Below are 22,785 nucleotides of genomic sequence, written 5' to 3' on the forward strand. Positions count from 1 at the left end.
GGGATGGGCTCTACCTCTCTCGGCAGGAGCGAAAAAACCCTAACTGTTCCGCCTTGAGACAGCTTCTCATGCTCCGGAGGCGACTTGGGCCTCCTGCTGGCCCGGCTCCGAATCAAAGCTTAGCTATATGACGACCTTCCCCTGCTCCGGATCTCTTTTGTGCGGGTAAGGGGAGGGGTATCCCGCTTTTGAGCCCCTTCTCTGCGCCAACGCGTGGCTGTTAGTCCCAAAAGAACCATTTCAAAGTGGGCCTTGCGTTCTCGATTTCTATAGGAGCAATCAATACGAAATTCGGTCTGGTTTTTTACCCGCCATGGAAGCCAGCCAATTGATCTCAGTGAGAGTTGCGGCTTCCTGGTTTAAAATACGTTTAGGGTCTCCGCCTGAAGATGGGATCCTGTGCACTCATACGTGGGTGCAAGGCCTGTAGGAATCAGTGCTATTTCTGCGAAAACTCCATCTGGTGCATAAAAAAAAAAAATCAGGCACAGCACATCTTAGATCTCCTATATAGGAGCCGGGGAACCTGTGGCCTTACCGATGCTGTTGGACTCCAACTCCCATCAGCCTCCGCCAGCAACGTGGCCAATTGTCAGGGGATGATGGGAGTTGCAGTCCAGCAATATCTAGAGGTCCACAGGTCTGGGCACACTGCGCTATACGTAGCAGGGCAGACTTCGCAGATATATTTGCAGGTTAAACCGTGATGCTGAAAGTGGGCTTGGGAACTGAGTCTAGTATCTGCCTTCAAGCAGAAGAAGGAGAACATTGCCAAATTGTTGTTCCACCGTTTTGCAAGCGCAGGTTTGCTGAGGCTCGTAGTATTGTAGAGTTGGAAGGGATCCTGTGGATCTTCTGGGGGACCCCTGTAATGCAGGAATATGCAGGTGTCCCTTACGGGGATCGAACCTGCAACTTTGGCATTATCAGCACCACGCTCTAACCTAGTGGTCAGCAGGGGGCTGGTCCACTGTGCCTCAGACCTTATTGGGGGCCGGATTGTATTTTGGGGGGGGGGCGAAGAACGAATTCCTATGCCCCACAAATAATCCAGATGTGCATTTTAAATAAAAGCACACATTCTACTCATGTAAAAACACCAGGCAGGCCCCACAAATAACCCAGAGATGCATTTTAAATAAAAGCACACATTCTACTCATGTAAAAACACACTGATTCCCGGACCATCCGTGGGCTGGATTCAGAAGGCGATTGGGCCGGATCCGGCCCCCGGGCCTTAGTTTGCCTACCCATGCTCTAACCAACTGAACTACCTTTTCTGTGAAGCCTGAGTGTTGTGCCTTTTTCCCCTTACCACTGATCAAGCAGAGCCCAGTTTTCAGATTTGGAGGCAAGACTTGAGACGCCTATTTTTAGAAACTAGTCGCTGCCACAAACTAACCTCATGCAGCTCTCTAGTGCATAATGTGCACCTTGCCTAAGGAAGGGGTGGTGGTGTCGACCTATATTTATTCTGACTCCTCCTCCTCTCTCCTTCCAGTGTTTCTGGCTCAGATGTTGGGCGGGCCGCCCTTGTTTTGCTCCTGCCAAATTCCTTGCTCCGTCTGGCAACAGAGCTCGCCATGGCGCGAGAAGACGCTGGGTCACTGCCCATCCTGAAGCTACTCTTGGTCGGAGACAGCGGAGTAGGAAAATCCAGGTGCATGGGAAGTGGGGGGGGGGAGGCTCACTGAGGGGGCTGGGGAGAAACTGCTCCAGTTGGAGAGAGAGAGAAAAAGAGAGAGAGAGGGAAAAGCAAGTCCCAGGATGTCTCTGCAACTCACCTCTTTCTCCTTGTCTCCTCCCACAGCCTTCTGCTGAGATTCACTGAGGATCAGTTTGAGCCCTACTTGAACCCAACCATTGGTGAGCATCAACTGGCTGCCCCTGTTCTCTGGAAACAGAGGGGGGTGGAAACTTGCCCTCTATGTTGTGGGCATTTGGATTCCCCTCCATTCTTCCTTGGAAGCCCGGGATTCAAATGTCACCAAATGTCCGCAGCTCCTGGCTTCCCTGCCCCCAAAGAACCCTGGGAACTATAGTTGCAATTCTCAGCACCCTTCACAAACTAGCATTCCCAGGAATTGTGCTCCGGCGGCACGGCGGCAGCGGGAGGCCCCATTAGCTAAAGTGGTGCTTCAGGTTAAGAACAGTTTCAGGTTAAGAACGGACCTCCGGAACGAATTAAATACTTAACCTGAGGTACCACTGTACTTCATTCCAGTCCCGCTCCTGGATCAGCTTGATCCATTTTTGCTACTCATTTTGCTCCTCAGCGGTGGCAAAGGGAACTCTGGGATTGTACGCTGCCTTACCGGCGGCCTACATGCTCTCCTGCCCCAGGCCACCACCTGACATGCAAGTCCAGGCAGGGAGACTCAAATAGAGCTGTGCCTACCAACATTAACCAGCCTCTCTGTGTGGATAATGCAAGGACAGGGAATCTCCTCCTCTGGGCCACTTTCCTTCATAGGCCATCTTCCAGGGGCCGCATATCAGTGGGGCAGGGACATGGAGGTTGGAAAAGCGGGTCTGAAGAGAAACACACCGCTTCTCCATCCAAACAAGCAAGAAGCACCCTTGCACTTATCTGTTTGAACATTTTATTGTTTTTTTAAAAGATATTTATTAAAGTTTTCAATATTAATACAATTAAAAAGTCAAAAAGAAAAAAGAAAAAAATAACTAAAATACAAAAACGAAAAAATACTTAAAAACACACAAAGTTTCAATAACTTTTTTTCCATTAACTTATTTCCCAGACCTCCTCATACCTCCCTTTTTTGTATTCCAATTCAAATTGTTATTTCAGCAAATCCTTATCCATAAATTTTAACCTGCTTCTAAACCTTTTTTCCATATTCTCTTAGAACATTACAGCTGGAAACCGCTTAATTTCTATCCGGCATCATTCTAACATTCATTAATTTTGCAATATTTCTGTAAATAATCTTTAAATTTCTTCCAGTCTTCTTCCGCTGACTCTTCTCCCTGGTCTCGGATTCTGCCGGTCATTTCTGCCAGTCCCATATAGTCTATCATCTTCATCTGCCATTCTTCCAGAGTGGGTAGATCCTGTGTCTTCCAATACTTTGCGATGAGTATTCTTGCTGCTGTTGTTGCATACATAAAGAAAGTTCTGTCCTTCTTTGACACCAACATTTTATTTCGATCCCATCTTTCCTCCTATTGGGATTGTTATGCCTGCCACGCAGCATCCGAAAAGCCCTCTCCAAAAACAGGTGGGTCTGCTCTGACGCCTCTCTTTCTCTCCCCAGGTGTTGATTTCAAAGTGAAGAAGATGGTGCTTGGCGACTTTCCCGTGCAACTCGCAATATGGGTAAATAGTGCCTTTTCTCTCCATTGCAAACCAGGCTGCTGGTACTTTTATTTTTTCTTCCCATCTGGTGCTGAAGTGACTTCAGAGCAGTCCCTTACAATCTATTGCAGCCTCGTGCGATGGCCCCTCTGGAATTTGTCACACGCACAGACATACACACAGATTTGTAAATCACTCTGTGCTTGGCTACTCAGAGCTCAAATACATGGCCTTTTGCACACCTTTTCAAACACGTGCTTGGGAGAGGATCCCTAACTTGGCAGAGGGAAAGACAGAGAGAGACACACTCACTCAGAGAGAGAGGGAGGACCTGAAATATAGGACAAGCTTTATCAATACAGGACATGGCAGCCATTTTATTTTCTGCACACATGGAGTATGTGTTTTTTTCTAGTGAAAAATACAGTAGTACCTTGGGTTACATACGCTTCAGGTTACATACACTTCAGGTTACAGACTCCGCTAACCCAGAAATATTACCTCGGGTTAAGAACTTTGCTTCAGGATGAGAACAGAAATTGCGTGGCAGCAGCAGGAGACCTCATTAGCTAAAGTGGTACCTCAGGTTAAGAACAGACCTCCGGAACAAATTAAGTTCTTAACCCGAGGTACCACTGTAAAGAAAGGCTTGGGTTTGTTTGTTTGTTTGATTGATTGATTGATTGATTGATTTAAAAATGGCTTTGAGAAAAAGTGAGACATTTTGTGAGTGTAGTTCTACCTTCTAAGAAAGCAGAGCAGCAGCCATATCCTGACTAGGGTGCTAAAACTATTCGTGCTTGTACAAATACCCCAATATAAGACTGCTGGGTCTGCTCTCCAGCAGAGTGCTTGTTTTTCAGAGCTGTGACAACTCAAAGCACTGAGCAGAAGCACTTTCATGTCAAGGGAAAAGCAGGGGGTCTGTATTTTGCGTGAGGGATTCAAGTGCATATCAGAACTTTGGGGTTGTGCATTTTAAGGGGATTAAAGGGTTCTGTCACCCCAGGGCAACAGATCCTCATTTATTTATTTTTTAAAGACTTTTTATGTTTTGTAAAGTGATGAAGGACTGAAAGTCCTCACCTCAGCAGCAACTAGTGGAGCTTTTTTTTCAGAAATCCCCCAAAGTTGTTGAGCTTGTTTTTAGCCAACTTTCTAAGGAACAGGCAGTGGCTCCTCCGTCCTGCAGCGCACATATTACATATTGCCCAGCAACCCCTGTACCACCCTGCAGACCCCCATGACACCCAGTGCGCCCTGCCCCTTCCTTTCTCCGCTACTGTCTCCAGAGCTTTTCCCATTCAATCAGAGACTACGCCTGTGTGAAACCAAACTCTCCTCTGCCCTTTTCATGCCTCTACTGATTTTGGGAGACTAAGGAGGAAGGGAGACTCTTGTGACACTTCACTAGCCTGACTCATCTCTGCTTCTTGACCTCCCTCCTCTACTGTAGATTCAGATTCTCTGCCAGAGACTCGCCTTCTCTCTAAACCCTGTTACCTCTTTAGCTTCCGACATCTCTTCCCAGCCTTCTCCCTCCTTGTTGTCCCACCACCACTCCTCAGGCTCTGAGCCCTCTTGGGGGTTTCCCCAGCTAGTTCCTCCCACCATTCCTCTGCTTCCAACCAGTCCCATGACATCTTCCCAGGCCCTGGGATGTCCCTATGGAAGGCAATTGGGTCCTGGGGCTGGCAGTGGCGGGTGTGTGTGTGGAGCTATTAGTTTATTATTATATTTACGTTGGTGCTAGGTAAAGGTAAAGGGACCCCTGACCATTAGGTCCAGTCGTGGCCGACTCTGGGGTTGTGGCGCTCATCTCGTTTTATTGGCCGAGGGAGCCAGCGTACAGCTTCCGGGTCATGTGGCCAGCCTGACTAAGCCGCTTCTGGCGAACCAGAGCAGCGCACGGAAATGCCCTTTACCTTCCCGCTGGAGCGGTACCTATTTATCTACTTGCACTTTGACATGCTTTCGAACTGCTAGGTTGGCAGGAGCAGGGACCAAGCAACGGGAGCTCACCCCGTCGTGGGGATTCGAACCGCTGACTTTCTGATCAGCAAGTCCTAGGCTCTGTGGTTTAACCCACAGTGCCACCTGCGTCCCTTAAGCTGGTGCTACAGAGCTTTAATGGTTTCTTTATTCTAAACACCTTTGTTTCCCTTTCCGTAGGACACGGCAGGGCAGGAGCGATTCCGGACTTTGACTCCGAGCTATTACCGAGGTGCTCAAGGTATAATTTTAGGTAGGTGGCAGGCATGGTGGGGTTGTAATTAGCACAACTCTGAAGTGAAACACATTAAGGCAGAGGTAGATGCTGGCACTGGCAGATGTAGAACAGCAATTAATGCTGCCTTGCGTCCATGCCACTAAGTCCAAGGGTTGGCAATGGTTGTTCCCTTGGCAGAGAGCCTCTACTTCTTGAAAAATTTTCAGACATAAAGGCTGAAGGCGTTTCAGCTTGGCTTCCGAGACATTTCCATTTGACGTTGCTTTTAGGCCATAGAGTAAATAGCCTTTCCAGCCTTTTCCCAAAGAAAACAGAGACCACCACCCCCACCCCCAGTTCCATTTTCACCTTGCTGCAATATTCTCACAGGTTCCTTTTAAAGTGTATGTTGGGGGGAGTTTAAAAGTTCCAAAAAGCGATTCAGTCATGTAAGGTTAAAGCTGTTATCACTAACTGCAGCAATAGGTGTGCCCGTGACATTCACAAAACCGCACTCCTTACAGTTTTGTTTATTTAAAGCATTTTTGATCTTCCTTTCAGCCAAAAATACTCCCCAGAGTGGCTTGCAGATCAATAATTTTTTTAAAAAACCAAGGCAGTCCATGCCCTCGGGCTTACAATCTAAAGGGCATGGCACAAAAGGAAAATAGGATGTGGAGGGAGGAAGAGGATCGTAAGCTAACTCAGAGAAGTCAAAGATGTCACAAAGAGGTGAACGGGAACAGGAGAGGCAAAGGTTTTCAAATGGGCAAAGGTTATTAAGATTGGTGACCCGGTACTCAGAAAGCACACATTCACTATGGTACCATTCTGAACAGTCATGGCTTCCCCCAAAGAATTATGGGAGCTGTACTTTGGTTAGGAAGGCCCACTGTTCCCCTCATAGAGCTGTTATTCCTAGAGTGGTTTAACAGCCAATCCCTTTTCACAGGGAACTTTGAGAATTGCAGCTCTGCAGAGCAGAATCCTTCAAGCTGATGTCACCAGCTGTTGGAATGATGTCAGCTGACAGACAGGCGAACGTAATTTGCTGGGTGGACAGCCTCACAGAACCCCCTGATAGGCCAAGACTGGGGGAAACAGCAGCTGCTTCTCATTCCCGTTTTGCTTTTTTCATGTGAACACAAAATACATCTGAGTGAGGAAAGACCTGTTTGTTTTTGTCCCTCCTGACCAGTTTATGACGTCACTAAGAGGGAAACTTTTGCGGGACTGGAATGCTGGCTGCAAGAGCTGGATGTTTTCACGAAGAAAAGCGTTGTGAAGATGTTGGTGGGCAACAAAATCGACGAGGTCAGTTGGGAGCTGGGAGCCTGCTCGTTTTTATTTGAAAGCATTTATCTTTTTCAAAAAATCCCTAAGCAGTGTACAGCCTGAAAGACAAGCAAGAAATCATTAGGACATTAAAATTATCTGTCATAGGGGTAAGTGCAAAGCCATGAGGAATTTGTTTATGGCGTTTGTTTCTTAGAATGGTGGTGTTGTTGTTCTGGCCAGCCCCCTGTGATGAGGCGCTGCAAAAAAGATCACATTCACCTTTATTTATTATTATTCCCACACGGTCCAGCCATAACATCGTAAGCCAGGGATAAGGAACATGTAGCCTTGCAGATGTTGTTGGACTGCAACAATCCATCACCCCCTGGCTGATTGCTCTGCTGACTGGGGCTGAGTCCACCGACATCTGCAGGGCTGCAGGTTCCCCATCGAACGGCCCCCGAGAGACACACTTGATCTTGCAGTTCCTGTTTTATTAGTGACAGGAATGCTGAAATATACTCGGAGTCAAGAGTGGATTTCATTCTCTTTATTCAGCTCCTAGTGGTGAGAAGAAAAAGGGAAGTTCCCCCAGAATGTCTGCTTTATATACATTATTTACACAACGGGCCCCACGTGATTGGCTAATTCCGGGATTCACCTGTAGGCCAATCAGGTTGCGGATTCACTTCCACCTGGAGCTGGATTGGGTGGCTCCTGTGGACCAATCAGACTGCTGCATTCTGGGTCCTATTGTTCTAGGACCAATCAGACTGCTGCATTTTGGATCCTATTCAACTCAGTACATAACAAATGCTAAGAAGATGGTGGCCATAAAGAATTAGTGTTGCTTCTCCTGTGGCTCTAGATTACAATTGCCCATCATTGAATTGTCGAGTTGGATAGGACTCCAAGGGCCATCTAGTCCACCCCCCTGCAATGCAGGAATCTCAACCAGATCATACATGACAGGTGGCCACACAACCTCTGCTTTAAAATCTCCCAAGGAAAGAGAGTCCACCACCTCCCGAGGGAGACCATTCCACTGTCGAACAGCTCTTGCCACCAGAAATTTCTTCCTGATGTTTAGTCACAATCTCCTATCTTGTAACTTGAAGCCCTTAGTTCGGGTCCTGCTCTCTGGAGCAGGAGAAAACAAGCTTGCTGCATCCTCCATGAAGATGGCTATCATATCTCCTCTCAGTCTCTTCTCCAGGCTAAACATGCCCAGCTCCTTCGACCGTTCCTCATAAGGCTTCGTTTCCAGACCCTTGATCATCTTAGTCACCCTCCTCTCTGCATATCCCAGCGTGTCAATATCCTCCTTAAATTGTGGTGCCCAGAATGTATGAAAACGGGGCTCTGTGCGCAGCAGCTAACCAATACTGGAAGAGCTGGAATACAAGAACCCGCCAGGGACATTTGGCACCCCGCTGCTTCTCGTTTGCTCATCTTGTCGTTGCTGACCAAGAATGCCTGTCTTAGGACTGCAGCCTGATGGGGCTTTTCTGCTTCCGGGTCCACAAGAGGGTCAGGGGAGAAAATACCAAGAGATGCAAATGTTTCATTGGAGAGATGGAGGAGGAAAGCAGGTGCAGAGAGAGACCTGTGGTGCTGCAAGGAGGAAAAAATACGGGGTTATTTGAGAAATGGGGATGCGGGAAGGAAGAACCCAGAGGAAGTGCCTGGCAGTCGGAGGCATACAGAGGACTGTGGTTGTGCAGAGAGGATGATGTCCAGTGAAAAAAAGATGGAAGGTTTTGAGGAAGCTGTACGCCGGCTCCCTCGGCCAGTAAAGCGAGATGAGCGCCGCAACCCCAGAGTCGGTCATGACTGGACCTAATGGTCAGGGGTCCCTTTACCCTTTACCTAATTTAAAAGAGGCCACGCGCATTTCGCGTCTGCTGATGGTTAATGCGGGCTACCTGCAGGCCCTGGTATAGGACTGATGTGCAGGCCCCGTTAATGGCTAGAGCAAAAGGATTCCTGAGGCTGACAGCAATGGCTTCCACTCCCTGCCTCTCTGCCTCCTTCCAGAGCCTTGTCCCAGCCTGCAGGGATCGGTCTCTTTGCTCCTGTTGTTGTTGCCTGCCTTTGCCTCCTACGCTTTGCCAGAGGCACCAGCTCACTCCATACCTCATCTTCCTGGGAGAGACCTCTCCCTCTTGCTCTGCCTTAATGGGCAATCTGTTAAGTCTTTTGAGAGCCCCTTGTGTTTCGTTGCTGCTTTTCGTGTGTGTATAAATCACTGGATTTTTCTGTGGCTTCGGGGCTCCCACCCCCACAACAAGAAAAAACAGCTCACAGAGCAAAGAGACAGCCACGTCACGTCTCTTGCTGATTCCGGTTGTCTTTTTCTGGCTCTTTTTTCCCTCTTGCCTCCTTGTGCATCTTGAAGCGAATTGTTCCGTGAACAAAATATGGGCACTAAAAAAAACTACAACAACCGTGATTGATTCATGGTTCGCGGCGCCTCGCCTCTCAAAGTTGTTATAAAGGCAGAGGGAAGCAAACACACAAGCAAAAGCCCCTGGGGTTGTTCGACATCCATCAGATCTTTGCTATAGCTGCGCAGGAGGCATATGTAATTTGCAGCAGGATCAAATGCAAAGGGGAAGCAGCTCTTCTGCTTGGCAGCAGAAGCTGAATTTGCACGGCACGGATTGGCACAAGGACCAGCCAGTCAAGAAGCACTTCTTCCTCGTCTGACAACGCTGGTTGGCTAGCCTTCGTGTTAATCACAAAGCCAGCTGGCCATTCCCCAAGCAGTTCCCCAAGTGTAAAGGGGGCGGAGAGGGGCCTTAAACAAATTACCCTGCCTAAAATTCCTTCTTGACCCCACACAATGCAGTTGGCTAGACATTCCGTGCAAAACAAAATTCACCCCAAGCGTTCATTAAACACATGTCAATTCGGGAGGTTATCAGTGCAGAAAGCGAGAGGTACTTGTGAGATGTCCAGAATTGGCTTCAGAGGGCAGTAAGCAGGGAAGGGAGTACAAGCTGTCTTCTGCCTCTCTGGATTTGAGTCCTTAATTGATGCAATTAAGACCCAGAGCCATCTCTGGGTAGCTTTGTGCATGCAAAAATTGGAATCCCAGGCTGGCGTTTGGCTAGGTCGCAGATCGTTGTGTTCTTAAATCAGCATCAGCCTCAGAAATAACAGCCCTGCTATTGTTTTATCCAGGGATGGGGGAAAGGCAATTCAAAAACCCTTGTTCTCCTCTCAATCACCGGCAAAACAGCCAGAAATGCATTCATGAGCATCAGTTATTCTAATCAAGAGAAAGCTTATTAAATGCAATGTTTGTAGCATTTGGAGAACCCTTAGGAAAGATGCCTTGGGGTTGGGCAGGGGCAGTGGGGGCAACATAATTACTATTGTCAATTCTGTTGCCCTGTCCCTCTTGTTCCAGCATTTGACAGTTTGGAATTTAGCAGCTAAAAACTTCAAACGCTGTCAAAACTGAGGGATGGTAGCTGAGCTGTTAAGATAATCTAGCTGGACATTTACTGATTCTTTAGGAATGCAATATCTTGATTTGGTGTGTGTGTTTGTGTGTTTATACAATCCACCACTTGGGTCCAGTGTCTGATAACATTCTCTCTCTATCTATAGACGGATCGTGAGGTAGACAGAAAGGAAGGCTTGCAATTTGCTCAGAAACACTCCATGCTCTTCGTAGGTATGTGAAGAGAACCCACAGAAGGGGCTGGCTGGCTTACCCAGGTTGAAACAGGGGAATAATAATAATAATAATAATAATAATAATAATAATAATAATAATAATTTTATTTATACCCCAGCCACTCTGGGCAGCTTCCAGCAAAATATACAAACATAATAAAATGTCAAGCATAAAAAACCTTCTAATATGGGCTGCCTTCGGAACATATTGGAGCGGTCCCTTTCTGTTGGTCCCATCCATGTGTCTTAAAGAACAATATTGCATGCAGAAAATAAACAGGTAAATCCATGTTCCTCTCCAAGCAAGGAAAGGGTTTACCTGCTCCGTGTCTGCTTGCAAGACTGCTGTTCAAGACACAGAGATGGCAGCAGTAAAAGGAAGGAAGATCCCCCAGATGTTGTTGAACTACAACTCCCATCATCCCTGAGCTCTGGCCTTGCTAGCTAGGGGTGATGGGAGTTGTAGTTCCACAACAACTGGGGACCCACAGGTTGAGAAAGGCTGCTAGAGTGAGTCACTCATTGCTCCATCTAGCTCAGTATTGTCTACAGTGAGTGGCATTTGCTGTCTGGGGATTCAGACCAGGAGCATTCCCAGGTCTTCTTGTAGATGCAAGGGTATCCTAGTTGGGAACATCTGGATGCTAAGCAGCTGCACAGCTCTTCTTCTTTGTGTGTCTTTTTAGGCGATCCTATTGGCCGTGGCAACAGATTTCTCAAAATTATCAGAACCCACAAACAAGTTTCCATCAGCTCCTCCCATAAACCCCCTTGGTGAATGGTACTGTGGATACAATTCCCTTTCACAATATTTCGACTGCACAGAAATAAACCAAAGCATCGATTTCCCTCGTACAAAGATTGGTCTGCTCTTTAAGGGAAATATCTCTGCTGTTTAGTAGTTAATATTTCTTTGTACAAACGTGGGCGTGTGCATTTAACAAAGAAGAACCGCTACAGATAATTTAAAAGATCCACGATTGCTCCTTGCTTTTGCTACATGAGGGCATTAGGCATAACTAACTAACTGCACAACAGCTACTAATAGAAACCCCTTTAGGGACGTGGTCTAAACCACTGAGTCTCTTGGGCTTGCCGATCAGAAGGTCAGCGATTCGAATCCCCACAACAGGGTGAGCTCCCGTTGCTCTGTCCCAGCTCCTGCCAACCTAGCAGTTCAAAAGGACGCCAGTGCAAGTAGATAAATAGGTACCACTGTGGCGGGAAGGTAAACAGCGTTTCCATGTGCTCTGGTATCCGTCACGGTGTCCTGTTGCGCCAGAAGCGGTTTAGTCCTGTTGGCCACGCGACCCGGAAAGTTGCCTGCGGACAAACACCGGCTCCCTCGGCCTCAAAGTGAAATGAGCGCCCCAAGCCCATAGTCGCCTTTGACTGGACTTAACCATCCAGGGGTCCTTTACCTTTTTCCTTTTTTAGAAACCCCTTTAGAAAATGAATGTTTAAAAAGTCTTTACCCCTGCTTCAACTGTCCAGACTTTCCTTCTATGCTATTTATCTATGCTGTTTCAGAATAAATTCATACGGAAAAGATCAAATGAATACAAAGCCTGATTTAATTTACAGTAAGGCAATCGATTGGGAAGCGGGTGGCGCTGTGGGTTCAACCACAGAGCATAGGACTTGCCGATCAGAAGGTTGGAGGTTCGAATCCCCGCGATGGGGTGAGCTCCCATTGCTCGGTCCCTGCTCCTGCCAACTTAGCAGTTCAAAAGCACATCAAAGTGCAAGTAGATAAATAGGTACCACTCTGGTGGGAAGGTAAACAGCGTTTCCGTGCGCTGCTCTGGTTCGCCAGAAGCGGCTTAGTCATGCTGGCCACATGACCCAGAAGCTGTACGCCGGCTCCCTCGGCCAATAAAGCGAGATGAGCGCCACAACCCCAGAGTCATCCGCGACTGGACCTAATGGTCAGGGGTCCCTTTACCTTTAAGGCATTCAATGGGCCCTGCATTCCTATGGCTCCTGGGAAGGTGCCCCAGGTGGGAGTCATAGGAGCCCCAGATCACTGTTCTTCATAGCTTCTGGGCTGATTTGCTGCCTGATTTCTGCCTACTGCATCCATCCCCAGTTAAGTTTAAATACAGAAGTGGGAGCAATGAGTTAAGAGGGGATCTTCCTCTTGCACTGGGGACTGCTGCAGTTTAGCAGCTCGTATTTAGTATTTTTGGTGCCTAGTACTAACGCCACTCTGAATGCAAACTGGAACTCTGGAAAGCCTAGGTCCTCACGTTTCAAGCAGTGCCTTGCTGTTTGTTTTTGCCTAGAGACCAGTGCTAAACTGAAGGATGGCGTGGAAACTGCCTTTGAGGAAGTCGTGATAAAGATCCTGCAAACACCAGAACTTTGGAACATCAGAAACGAAGGCGTTGTGCTGGCGCCTGAGAGCAGAGCCCCTAATACAGCCGACGCCTGCAGTGGGCTTTGTTCTGTTGCTTAAAACCCGCCGCCTTCAAATAAAATAGCTCAGGTCAAACATACTTAAGAAATGGACTCCTACCTGCTGTCACAAGAAAATGGGCCATAAGGAGATAAGGAGAAAAGGAGAAAAGCTGGGGCTACCACTGCTGTGTTGAGTGTTCTTTTGATGAGAGGGGCTTACGGTGGATATGCAGTATCTGGGGATTTACAAATAATACAGGTAGAGGGTTTGGGGAACAGGTACCTCAAGCAAGCAGCGCAGCAGCTAATGCAAAGAGGACCCCACGTGCAAAGGCACTTTCGCTTGTTTGTGTCTCTTGCAAGCACCGCACGCCTCTGCTGCTACTTCCTGCCAGCTCTAAAACGGGCTCCGCCTTTTCCAAGCGGTGATGGAAACCTCATTTGAAATGACAGAAAGATTCAAAGCTGACAGAGAAACCACCCACCTACCCAGTGACATCTCCTAACCTCATTAGCTCATTACGGTATACCTGAAGGAGCATCTCCACCCCCCATCGTGCAGCCCAGACACTTGAGGTCTAGCTCCAAAGGGCCTTCTGGCAGTTCCCTCCCTGAGAGAAGTGAGGTTACAGGGAACCAGGCGGACGGCCTTCTCGGTGGTGGCGCCCACCCTGTGTAACGCCCTCCCATCAGATGTCAAGGAAATAAACAACTACCTGACTTTTAGAAGACATCTGAGAGCAGCCCTGCTTAGGGAAGTTTTTAATGTTTGATGTTTTATCGTAAAAGTTTTTAATATTCTGTTGGGAGCCGCCCAGAGTGGCTGGAGAAACCTAGCCAGATGGGTGGGGTATAAATAATATTTTTCCTTTTTATTAATCAACAGCAATTCTGGGCTTTTAGCAAACAGTCTGGGAACAAAGGAAAATGCCTTATACCATTGCTGGATTTAGGGCAGTGCAGCTGGTTCCCCTGCAAAGGGCGCCGAGCTGAGGGGGTGCAGAATAATAATAAATAGGAAAGGAATTGTTGGGGAAATAAGAAATATTGGGGGGGGGGTAGGGTGCCAAATTCTGCCTTCACTGAAGGTGCCATATTACCAGAGTCTGTCCCTGATTACACAGAGTGAGATCCTTGGTCTACCTCATGGGTAGGCAAACTAAGGTCCGGGGGCCAGATCCAGCCCAATCGCCTTCTCAATCCGGCCCAGGAATCAGCATGTTTTTACATGAGCAGAATGTGTCCTTTTATTTAAAATGCATCTCTGGGTTATTTGTGGGGCATAGGAATTCGTTCATTCCCCCCCCCAAAAAAAATAGTCTGCCCCTCCCCAAGGTGTGAAGGACAGTGGACCGGCCCCCTGCTGAAAAGGTTTGCTGACCCCTGGTCTACCTCGTGTCTGCATTGAGAGGCTGTAGGCTATCCAGGGTTTCTGATATCAAGGATTGAACCTGGAACATTCTGCTTGCAATGCATGTGCTCCAACGATGACGTATGGCCTGCCGAAATCTTGCTAAGAAAAAGAATGCTCACTTGGAAGTAACAATGCCATCATTGTTCCAGGTTACAATATGGATGCATACAGATAGAGAACTCTGGGCTCAAAGCCTGGGATGTTTACCACCCATTCAGGAGTTTCTGTAAAAGCCTTTTTGCTCCAAAGGTTGGTGGGTTAGAGGGCTAGTTACTCTGTTTATTATTGTTTTTTTCCACGGTTGATTTTATTGTATCTGATTGTTTTATGTATCTTTTAATCCCTCTTTCCCTTCCCCCTTCCATTGTTAGCCCCCTTGGATATTCTGTTTTGAACAGGAAATGGGGGTATAAGGTATTAATAAAAAAAATAAGCAAACAAAAGTCATTTATTGCTAAGATTCATATGCCATGCTTCAGAGTCAATTGGCATTTCCAGGCTGGCTAGCAAAAGAATGAAACTCAAAGCAACAGCATAACATCAAACTCCAATCAAGAAGAAGAATAGAATCGTAAGGTTGGAAGGAGTCATGAGAGTCGTCTAAACCAACCCCCTGCAAAGCAAGAATCTTTTTGTCCAACGTAAGGCTCAAACTCACAACCCTGAGATTAAGAGTCTCATGCTCTACCGATTGAGCTATCCAGGTGTTATTATATCCAGTGCTATTTTTCTATTATTATTATTATTATTACCCTGCCCTTCCCAGCCAAGACCAGGCTCAGGGCGGCTAACACCAAATATAAAAACAATTGATTGAAATACGACTTAAAAAACAAGATTAAAATACAACATTAAAACATTAAAATGCAGCCTCATTTCAGTGGAAACTCAATCAAAAACTTTTGGGGGGATAAAAACGTCAAGTCTTCAACAAGGCTAACTATCCAGACTGGCCCTACATGGGCCAGAAAAAAGCCAGGGAAGTCCCCAAATAAGAGTTTCAACACAGAAGGAGTAAGGAAAAAAGAAAGAGGGGGAGGGAATCAAATTGATTCCAAGCCAAAGGCCAGGTGGAACAACTTTGTCTTACAGGCCCTGCGGAAAGAAATCAGATCCTTCAGGGCCCTGGTCTCATGAGACAGAGCGTTCCACCAGGCCGGAGCCAGAGTTGAAAAGGCCCTGGCTCTGGTTGAAGCCAATCTAACTTCCTTAGGGCCCGGGACCTCTAGGTTATTGTTATTTATGGACCTTAAGGTGCCAGAACTCACCACGAGTGCCTCCCTTGTTCTCATATAATGGCAATGGTACCCACCTGGGAGGTGCTGGAACTGAGTTCTGACGAGTTCCGGCTTGGGGTGGAGCCCTGATTACAGTGGTACCTCGGGTTACAGACGCTTCAGGTTACAGACTCCGCTAACCCAGAAATAGTGCTTCAGGTTAAGAACTTTGCTTCATGATGAGAACAGAAATCGTGCTCTGGTGGCGCGGCAGCAGCAGGAGGCCCCATTAGCTAAAGTGGTGCTTCAGGTTGAGAACAGTTTCAGGTTAAGAACAGACCTCCGGAACGAATTAAGTACTTAACCCAAGGTACCACTGTATAGCTTATAATATCCCATTACTGGTTATATCTCAATATTCCTATTCTCCAGTAGGAAAGGGCATATTCCTGGCAGAAGATAACATGGGGGCACGAACCTTTCAACTGCTGGGACTCAGAGCTGGGGGTAGAGGGGAATCAGTCTTTGCCATATTTCCTCTGCGGAGTTTGCTCCAGGACTGTGGAGCCACTGTGCCTCAGATGGCTGAATGGGAACTGAGCTCGGATGAAGCATGTCTTTTGTACGCCACTGATCTCCAGGAAGTGGCACGGCAGCTGGTTCTGCTAAAAACACGCACATTCACCTTTTATCTCTGTTAGTTGCTGGTGCAAGAGCTCTGAGTCAGCGCCTCTCCAAGCTTTGCTAAGCTAGCTCTGGATTTTGTTGGACAGTTCCCCCTCTGGTCCAGGCCTCCTGGCAAAGATTGCCACCACCTGGTAGCTCTGTTGGACAGCTCCCAGCTGGTCCTACTCCAGCCACCAGTGTCGAAGCAATGATTCTTCAACATCAACTTTGTTGGACTGGTCGTGTTGTGCAGATGCCTGATCTTCCAAAGCAACTACTCTATTCCGGACTTAAAAATGGAAAGCGTAATGTGGGTGGTCAACAAAAGAGGTTTCAAGACAAGGCAAAATATGTAGTATGTTGTTGTTGTTCTTTAGTCGTTTAGTGGTGTCTGACTCTTCGTGACCCCATGGACCAGAGCATGCCAGGCACTCCTGTCTTCCACTGCCTCCCGCAGTTTGGTCAAACTCAGGCTGGTAGCTTCAAGAACACTATCCAACCATCTCGTCCTCTGTCGTCCCCTTCTCCTTGTGCCCTCCATCTTTCCCAACATCAGGTTCTTTTCCAGGGAGTCTTCTCTTCTCATGAGGTGGCCAAAGTACTGGAGTCTCAGCTTCAGGATCTGTCCTTCCAGTGAGCACTCAGGGCTGATTTCCTTCAGAATGGAGAGGTTTGATCTTCTTGCAGTCCATGAGACTCTCAAGAGTCTCCTCCAGCACCATAATTCAAAAGCATCAATTCTTCGGCGATCAGCCTTCTTTATGGTCCAGCTCTCACTTCCATACATCACTAAATATGTAGTATAAACACTGTCAACTGGGAAACACTGGCCTGCGAGCGCTCCAATTGGAGAACAGCTTTTACCAAAGCTGTCATGGGCTTTGAAGGCACTCAAACTCAGGACGAAAGGGAGAAACATGCTAAGAGGAAGCCTCTGGTCTAAACCACTGAGCCTCTTGGGCTTGCTGATCAGAAGGTCAGCAGTTCAAATCTGCACGACGGGGTGAGCTCCCATTGCTCTGTCCCAGCTCCAGCCAACCTAGCAATTCTAAAGTACGCCAGTGCAAGTAGATAAACAGGTAAAGCTGTGGCCGGAAGGTAAATGGTGTTCCATTGCGCCAGAAGCAGTTTAGTCCTGCTGGCCACATGACCCAGAAAGCTTTCTGTGGACAAACACTGGCTCCCTCGGCCTGAAAGCTAGATGAGCGCCACAACCCCATAGTCAGCTTTGACTGGACTTAACTGTCCAGGGTTTCTTTACATTTTACCTTTACCTTACATGCAAATATGTGTAACTGAGCCCCAGAGCCATATTTTATATGAAAAGCAGCTACAGCAAACCATGTATAAAATCATGCTTGGAGCAAATAGTTGACTTTCTTTTGTTATTGCTCATTTCAACGTGTTTTTAGTGAACCTTGCCTGTTGACTGTTCTGACACTTGATTGATTTTTATCTGCACTTTTTCTCTTGCTGTTATTTATTTACTTTTTTAAAAAGTCGGGGGGGGGGGTGTTGCACAGTCAAAAGTTCTCTTCCTCCAAATTTGCTTTCTCCAATTTTGCAACAATGCATCTTTATTATTGTTGTTGTTGTTGTTGATCGCTTCAAGTGTTATATGCAGAAAAATGGGCTATAACTTGAAAAAAATAAAACAAACAAACCAAGTGAGGAGAAAAAACATAATTCAGTTGTCCCTAAAGCTGTCTGAAGGCAAAATAAATTATTTTCAGAAATTAACGTGGGGAATCCAAGACCATGCAATACTGTGACAGGCAGTATTATAAACAGCTCCAGAACGTGTTCAGAGATAATTGTATTTCTAATCTAAACACTTCCCCCCCCCCCAGTGTATCTTGATTATTTAGTTTTTCTGCCAAAACAACCCATTTCTAATATATATACATAAAATGTAGGCAAAAGACCTCCAAATCTATGGTAGTGAGTAAATGCTACTGGATGCTAGCTAGATGCTCTCCAGATAAAACTCGAATCAGCAGGAGGAGTCTGGGTTCAATATTGATGTTCAGATGTTTCTCCCACATTCTGCTATGATTTATGGAGTCAAAAGCGGCAAATAAATCAATAAATGCAGCAGAAAGAACTTGTTCTTCTTGTTGCCGGTATACTTCCTGCTAATACGATTTGGTTGATAGTGCTGAATCCCTTGTTCTCCATGCAGAAATTTTGATTGTATGTAGCCAGCCTGTGAGTTTTCCTAAGAAATGCTAGGCATATCACTTTGTTTTGTGTTCTGCTTTTCGATTTGTCACGGCCTTTGGCTAGCACAACAATAAAGCTCTTTATTTGTTACCAAATATAAAACAACACAAGGGGGCAAACGGATGCTTGGTTTTTGATTTTTATTTATTTATCTATTTATTTATAAATTTATCCTCGGGTGCTTGGAGTACTGCTTTGAATCCAGGCTATTGTTCTTTTCCAATTCCATTCATGGCGGACAAGTTATCCCCCTTTACACCTGTTTTGCAAAAGTCCAGGAAAGAATCGGAATACCATAGTTTAAAACTTCTGCTAGAGGACAAGAATCCCAAGACTACATTAAATGTAGCTAAATTCTGTGTGTCTGCAATCAATCGCAGGAAGCAAGTGGTATCCCATAATGACCAAACCCCTAAATGTTAATTACAGGGGGCACGCTAATAATTAATTTTAATTTTTTATATTTAAATCCTTGTTATATTCATATTGTCCCTTGTATTTCTGATATTTTTTATGATCTATGATATTGTGTGTGTTGACGCTGGTCTGTGACCGTATTAATAAATTCATTCATTCAAGTTATCCCCCTTTGTCTGTTCTCTGCCCTTTAAAGCCTTTTCCTTCCATGAGCAGAATGCTGAGCAAGGTGGACCCATGTCAGGCTCCAGGAAATCAGCTTACCAGTTAGAAACTTTAATAATCACAGCGAGAGAACAAAGAACCCATCTCCTGGAAATGGCGGTGCTCCCAATTAAGGATTCCACCCTCTTCCATCCCTATTAATCAACATCACTCCTACGTCTTGCAATCTGAGCTTGTACCCTCTGTGCTTCCTGTTCTGCCCCTTTCTGAGCTCTTCTTGGCCTTGGGGAGAGTGGAGGAATGCTTTCCAGAGACAGTGAATCTGTTAACCCCATCTCTCCCAGTGTTTCTTCTGCTAGCTGTCCCCATCCAGTATTTCCCAGCTTCTGCCTTCTGAACTACGCCCCTCTGCAAACCACTGTCCCAAATCTATGTTGTCCTCCTGCTCCTGGAAAGATTCAGGATCCGGTCAGGAGGAGGGGGAGGCTCCCACCATTCCTCCTCAATGTAGCACTCCTCAGCACGGTCCCTGACAACCCATTTATTTGACCCAGCATTGCAATTCTCACGCGCCAGCCCTCCCCAGGTATCTCACCTGGGCGGCGCAATCTCACCTGGCAGCATCCAAAGGCTCTTGGGAGTTTGTGTTGCCATCCTTCCCGCTTATGGCATTTCACAGCCAATGATGTCACAGCTGTGGCATCTATGACAACAAGTGGGAGGTGGTCTTCAGAAGCTAATCCCCCCAGCTTTGCCTTTTTGACTTGGGACCTGGCAGTGGTGGGCTTGTGCCAAGATGAGCAGCTTTGATGTCTTGACATTCCCTGTGGTGGTTGCCAATTCTAGGCAAAGAATCGCCTGTTCAAGGAATCAGTCCCGTACTGGTGAATATGTGTTCCGTGGCAAAAAAGAACTGGGTAGGCTTAACTTATTGCAATCCTAAACCTGCTGAGTACAATAACTTTGCTGGGTGATCCTATGAATGCTTGCTTAGAAATTGTAAGCCCCTCTCTGTTCAATTGAGGGTTCTCCAGCGTGCATAGGAATGTAGATTTAAAAGTTGGAAGAGATGCAAGATTCAAAAGATCCGCCCACTTGCTGAAAGCCAGGACCATCAATATAAAGCCAGCCCTTGACAGCTCGGTGGGCACTATCCAGGCACCATAGTGTTGCAAGCATGTGCTCTCTCTCTCTCTTTCTCTCTCTCTATATATATATACAGTGGTACCTCGGGTTACATACGCTTCAGGTTACATACGCTTCAGGTTACAGACTCCGCTAACCCAGAAATAGTGCTTCAGGATAAGAACAGAAATCGGGCTCCAGCAGCACAGCAGCAGCAGGAGGCCCCATTAGCTAAAGTGGTGCTTCAAGTTAAGAACAGTTTCAGGTTAAGAACGGATCTCCGGAACGAATTAAGTACTACCCCGAGGTACCACTGTAATTTTTTATTACTTTAACATATCATTTTCAACAGTAATTAAACATACTTTTACATCTTATTCACATTTTTGACTTCCATCAATCCTGTCTGAAAATTTTCCAATCTAATCTCTCAGCATGCATTTCTTATCTTCCCTATTACATTTCAAACTCATAACCAATATCTCTATCTTTTTCTACTTGGTAACACTTCGTATATTTCTCCTTACAAAACTTATTGTAGTCCTACTAGTGTAATTTGTTAATTACAGTTGCTCTTCAAATAATTCATATACTTCTTCCAATCTTCTATAAATCTCTGGTCCTGCAGGTTTCGAATCCTTCCTGTCATTTTGTCCAGTTCAGCATAATCCATTAATTTTGTCTGCCATTCTTCTTTCGTTTGAATTTCTTCTTGTTTCCATTTCTGGGCTAACAATACTCTTGCTACAGTTGTTGCATATAAAAACAATTTAACATCTTGCCTATTAATGTCCTGACCTATAATAGCAAGTAAAAATGCTTCTGTTTTTTTAAGAAATGTGTATTTCAACATCTTTTTCATCTCATTATATATCATTTCCCAGAAGTTCTTTTTTACATTCCCACCACATATGATAAAATGTTCCTTCTTTTTCTTTACATTTCCAACATTTATTATTTGTCTTAACACATTTTAGCTAATTTCACTGGTGTAATATACCATCTATATATCATTTTCATCATATTCTCTTTCAAAGCATTACAGGCTGCAAATTTTATCCTTTTATTCCACAACCTTTCCTATTCATCAAGCTGTATATTATATCCAAAGTCTTTTGCCCAATGTATCATTACCAATTTCACTTAGTGTTGCATGTGCTTGCCAGAAAAGAGCCTACTGGCTGGAGCCTGCTGAATATTTACATCTCACAGATCTGTGATAGAAGTTTGATTTATTGTGGTGGTTTGGTTTTCCAGATTGCTTTGCTTCATTCTGTGTTATATGAATCATAGAGTTGGAAGGGGCCACGACAGTGGCGTAGCGTGGGGGGTGCAGGGGGGCTGGCCGCACCGGGCGCAACATCTGGGGGTTAGGGTTAGGGGCGCAAATCCACGGGTTAGGGGGCGCAAATCCACGGGTTAGGGGGCACAAATTACTTGCCTTGCCCCGGGTGCTGACAACCCACGCTACGCCACTGGGCCACAAGAGTCATCTAGCCCAGTGTTGGGCTCAAACCCACCAACCTGAGATTAAGTGACTCATGCTATATATAATTTAGAGCATTTGCACCCTGCTCTTCATCCAATTGGAGCAAGACAATTGGAGCTCCCTGCAGGCTTACAATCTAAACAAAACAAAACAAAAAAGACACACAAGGTAAAAGGGAAAAATAAAAAGGCACACCAGTTTTCTGAGCAGTTCCTATAATGACCAGACGGCACAGTTCAGGGGCAGTAGGTGCTTGATGGAGGTGGGCCTCCAACAAAGTGGATGAAATGAACCCTGCTTCCTATATCTCCAACTGATTGAATAGCTGCCCCAGTCTCCAACTCCAGTCTGATTGAATAGCTGCCCCAGAGAGAAAGAGGGAGAGAGTTGTATCGTACACTGCGACTGATAACAAAAGAGCTGCAGATGGCTCGAGTAATAATAATAATAATGTCAATAATAATTTATTATTTGTACACCGCCCATCTGGCTGGGTTTCCCCAGCCACTCTGGGCGGCTTCCAACAAAGATGAAAAATACATTAAAACGTCACACATTAAAAACTTCCTTGAACAGGGTTGCCTTCAGAAGTCTTCTAAATGTTAGCTAGTTGTTTATCTCTTTGTCATCTTTGACATCTGATAAGAGGGTGTTCCACAGGGTGGGCGCCACTACCAAGAAGGCCCTCTGCCTTGTTCTCTGTAGCTTTGCTTCTCGCAATGAGGAACCTCCAGAAGGCCCTCGGCGTTGGACCTCAGCGTCCGAGCAGAACGATGGGGGTGGAGAGTAAGCGAGCCAGGCCACTTGTAGATATATTTATTAATTTAAAACCATTTGTATGCTTGCCTTTGCTTTCATAAAGATTCCAGGGCAGCTCACAGCAAGTGCAAACACCCCGTCAAACACAAACTCAAAAAGCTCAGTCGAAAACAATTAAAGCAGAATAGAGTAATAGAAACAAATGACACCAGGAGGTGACATAGCTAAGCCTGGCAGGACAGCTCACTCTGTGGTATTAACCCCTTCATGCATTAATTAGAATTAAGCATGCTGGCTTTATGAGGCTGGTTATCCAACAATCTGGGTGTTTAGTTCTCATTTTTGACCTCTCACAAGTTATTGAAACGCTGATCTCCGTAATATCCTATTGTCCCTTGCAGTATTTTATTCTTTCTG

General features: G+C 46.1%; 1 protein-coding gene across 4 annotated transcripts in view; it reads left to right on the top strand.

Annotated features, from left to right (window-relative positions):
* The first annotated feature begins 25 nt into the window (after window positions 1-25).
* The window catches only part of LOC310830129 (ras-related protein Rab-18-like), a 42,059-nt gene continuing 19,299 nt past the window's right edge, over window positions 26-22,785 (top strand). For 3 of the 4 annotated variants that reach the window (XM_083709765.1, XM_083709767.1, XM_083709766.1), the window contains exons 1-7: window positions 26-165; window positions 1,502-1,660; window positions 1,811-1,866; window positions 3,279-3,340; window positions 5,492-5,564; window positions 6,727-6,842; window positions 10,425-10,491. In XM_083709765.1, coding sequence (XP_083565891.1) covers window positions 128-165; window positions 1,502-1,660; window positions 1,811-1,866; window positions 3,279-3,340; window positions 5,492-5,564; window positions 6,727-6,842; window positions 10,425-10,491 — 571 coding nt within the window. In that variant the 5' untranslated portion in view covers window positions 26-127. The remainder of the gene's footprint in view (window positions 166-1,501; window positions 1,661-1,810; window positions 1,867-3,278; window positions 3,341-5,491; window positions 5,565-6,726; window positions 6,843-10,424; window positions 10,492-22,785) is intronic. The other variant, XM_083709768.1, reaches the window with a different exon arrangement.

This window comes from Podarcis gaigeae (assembly GCF_964106915.1).
Source record: "Podarcis gaigeae genome assembly, chromosome: 13".
Classification (NCBI taxonomy): domain Eukaryota; kingdom Metazoa; phylum Chordata; class Lepidosauria; order Squamata; family Lacertidae; genus Podarcis; species Podarcis gaigeae.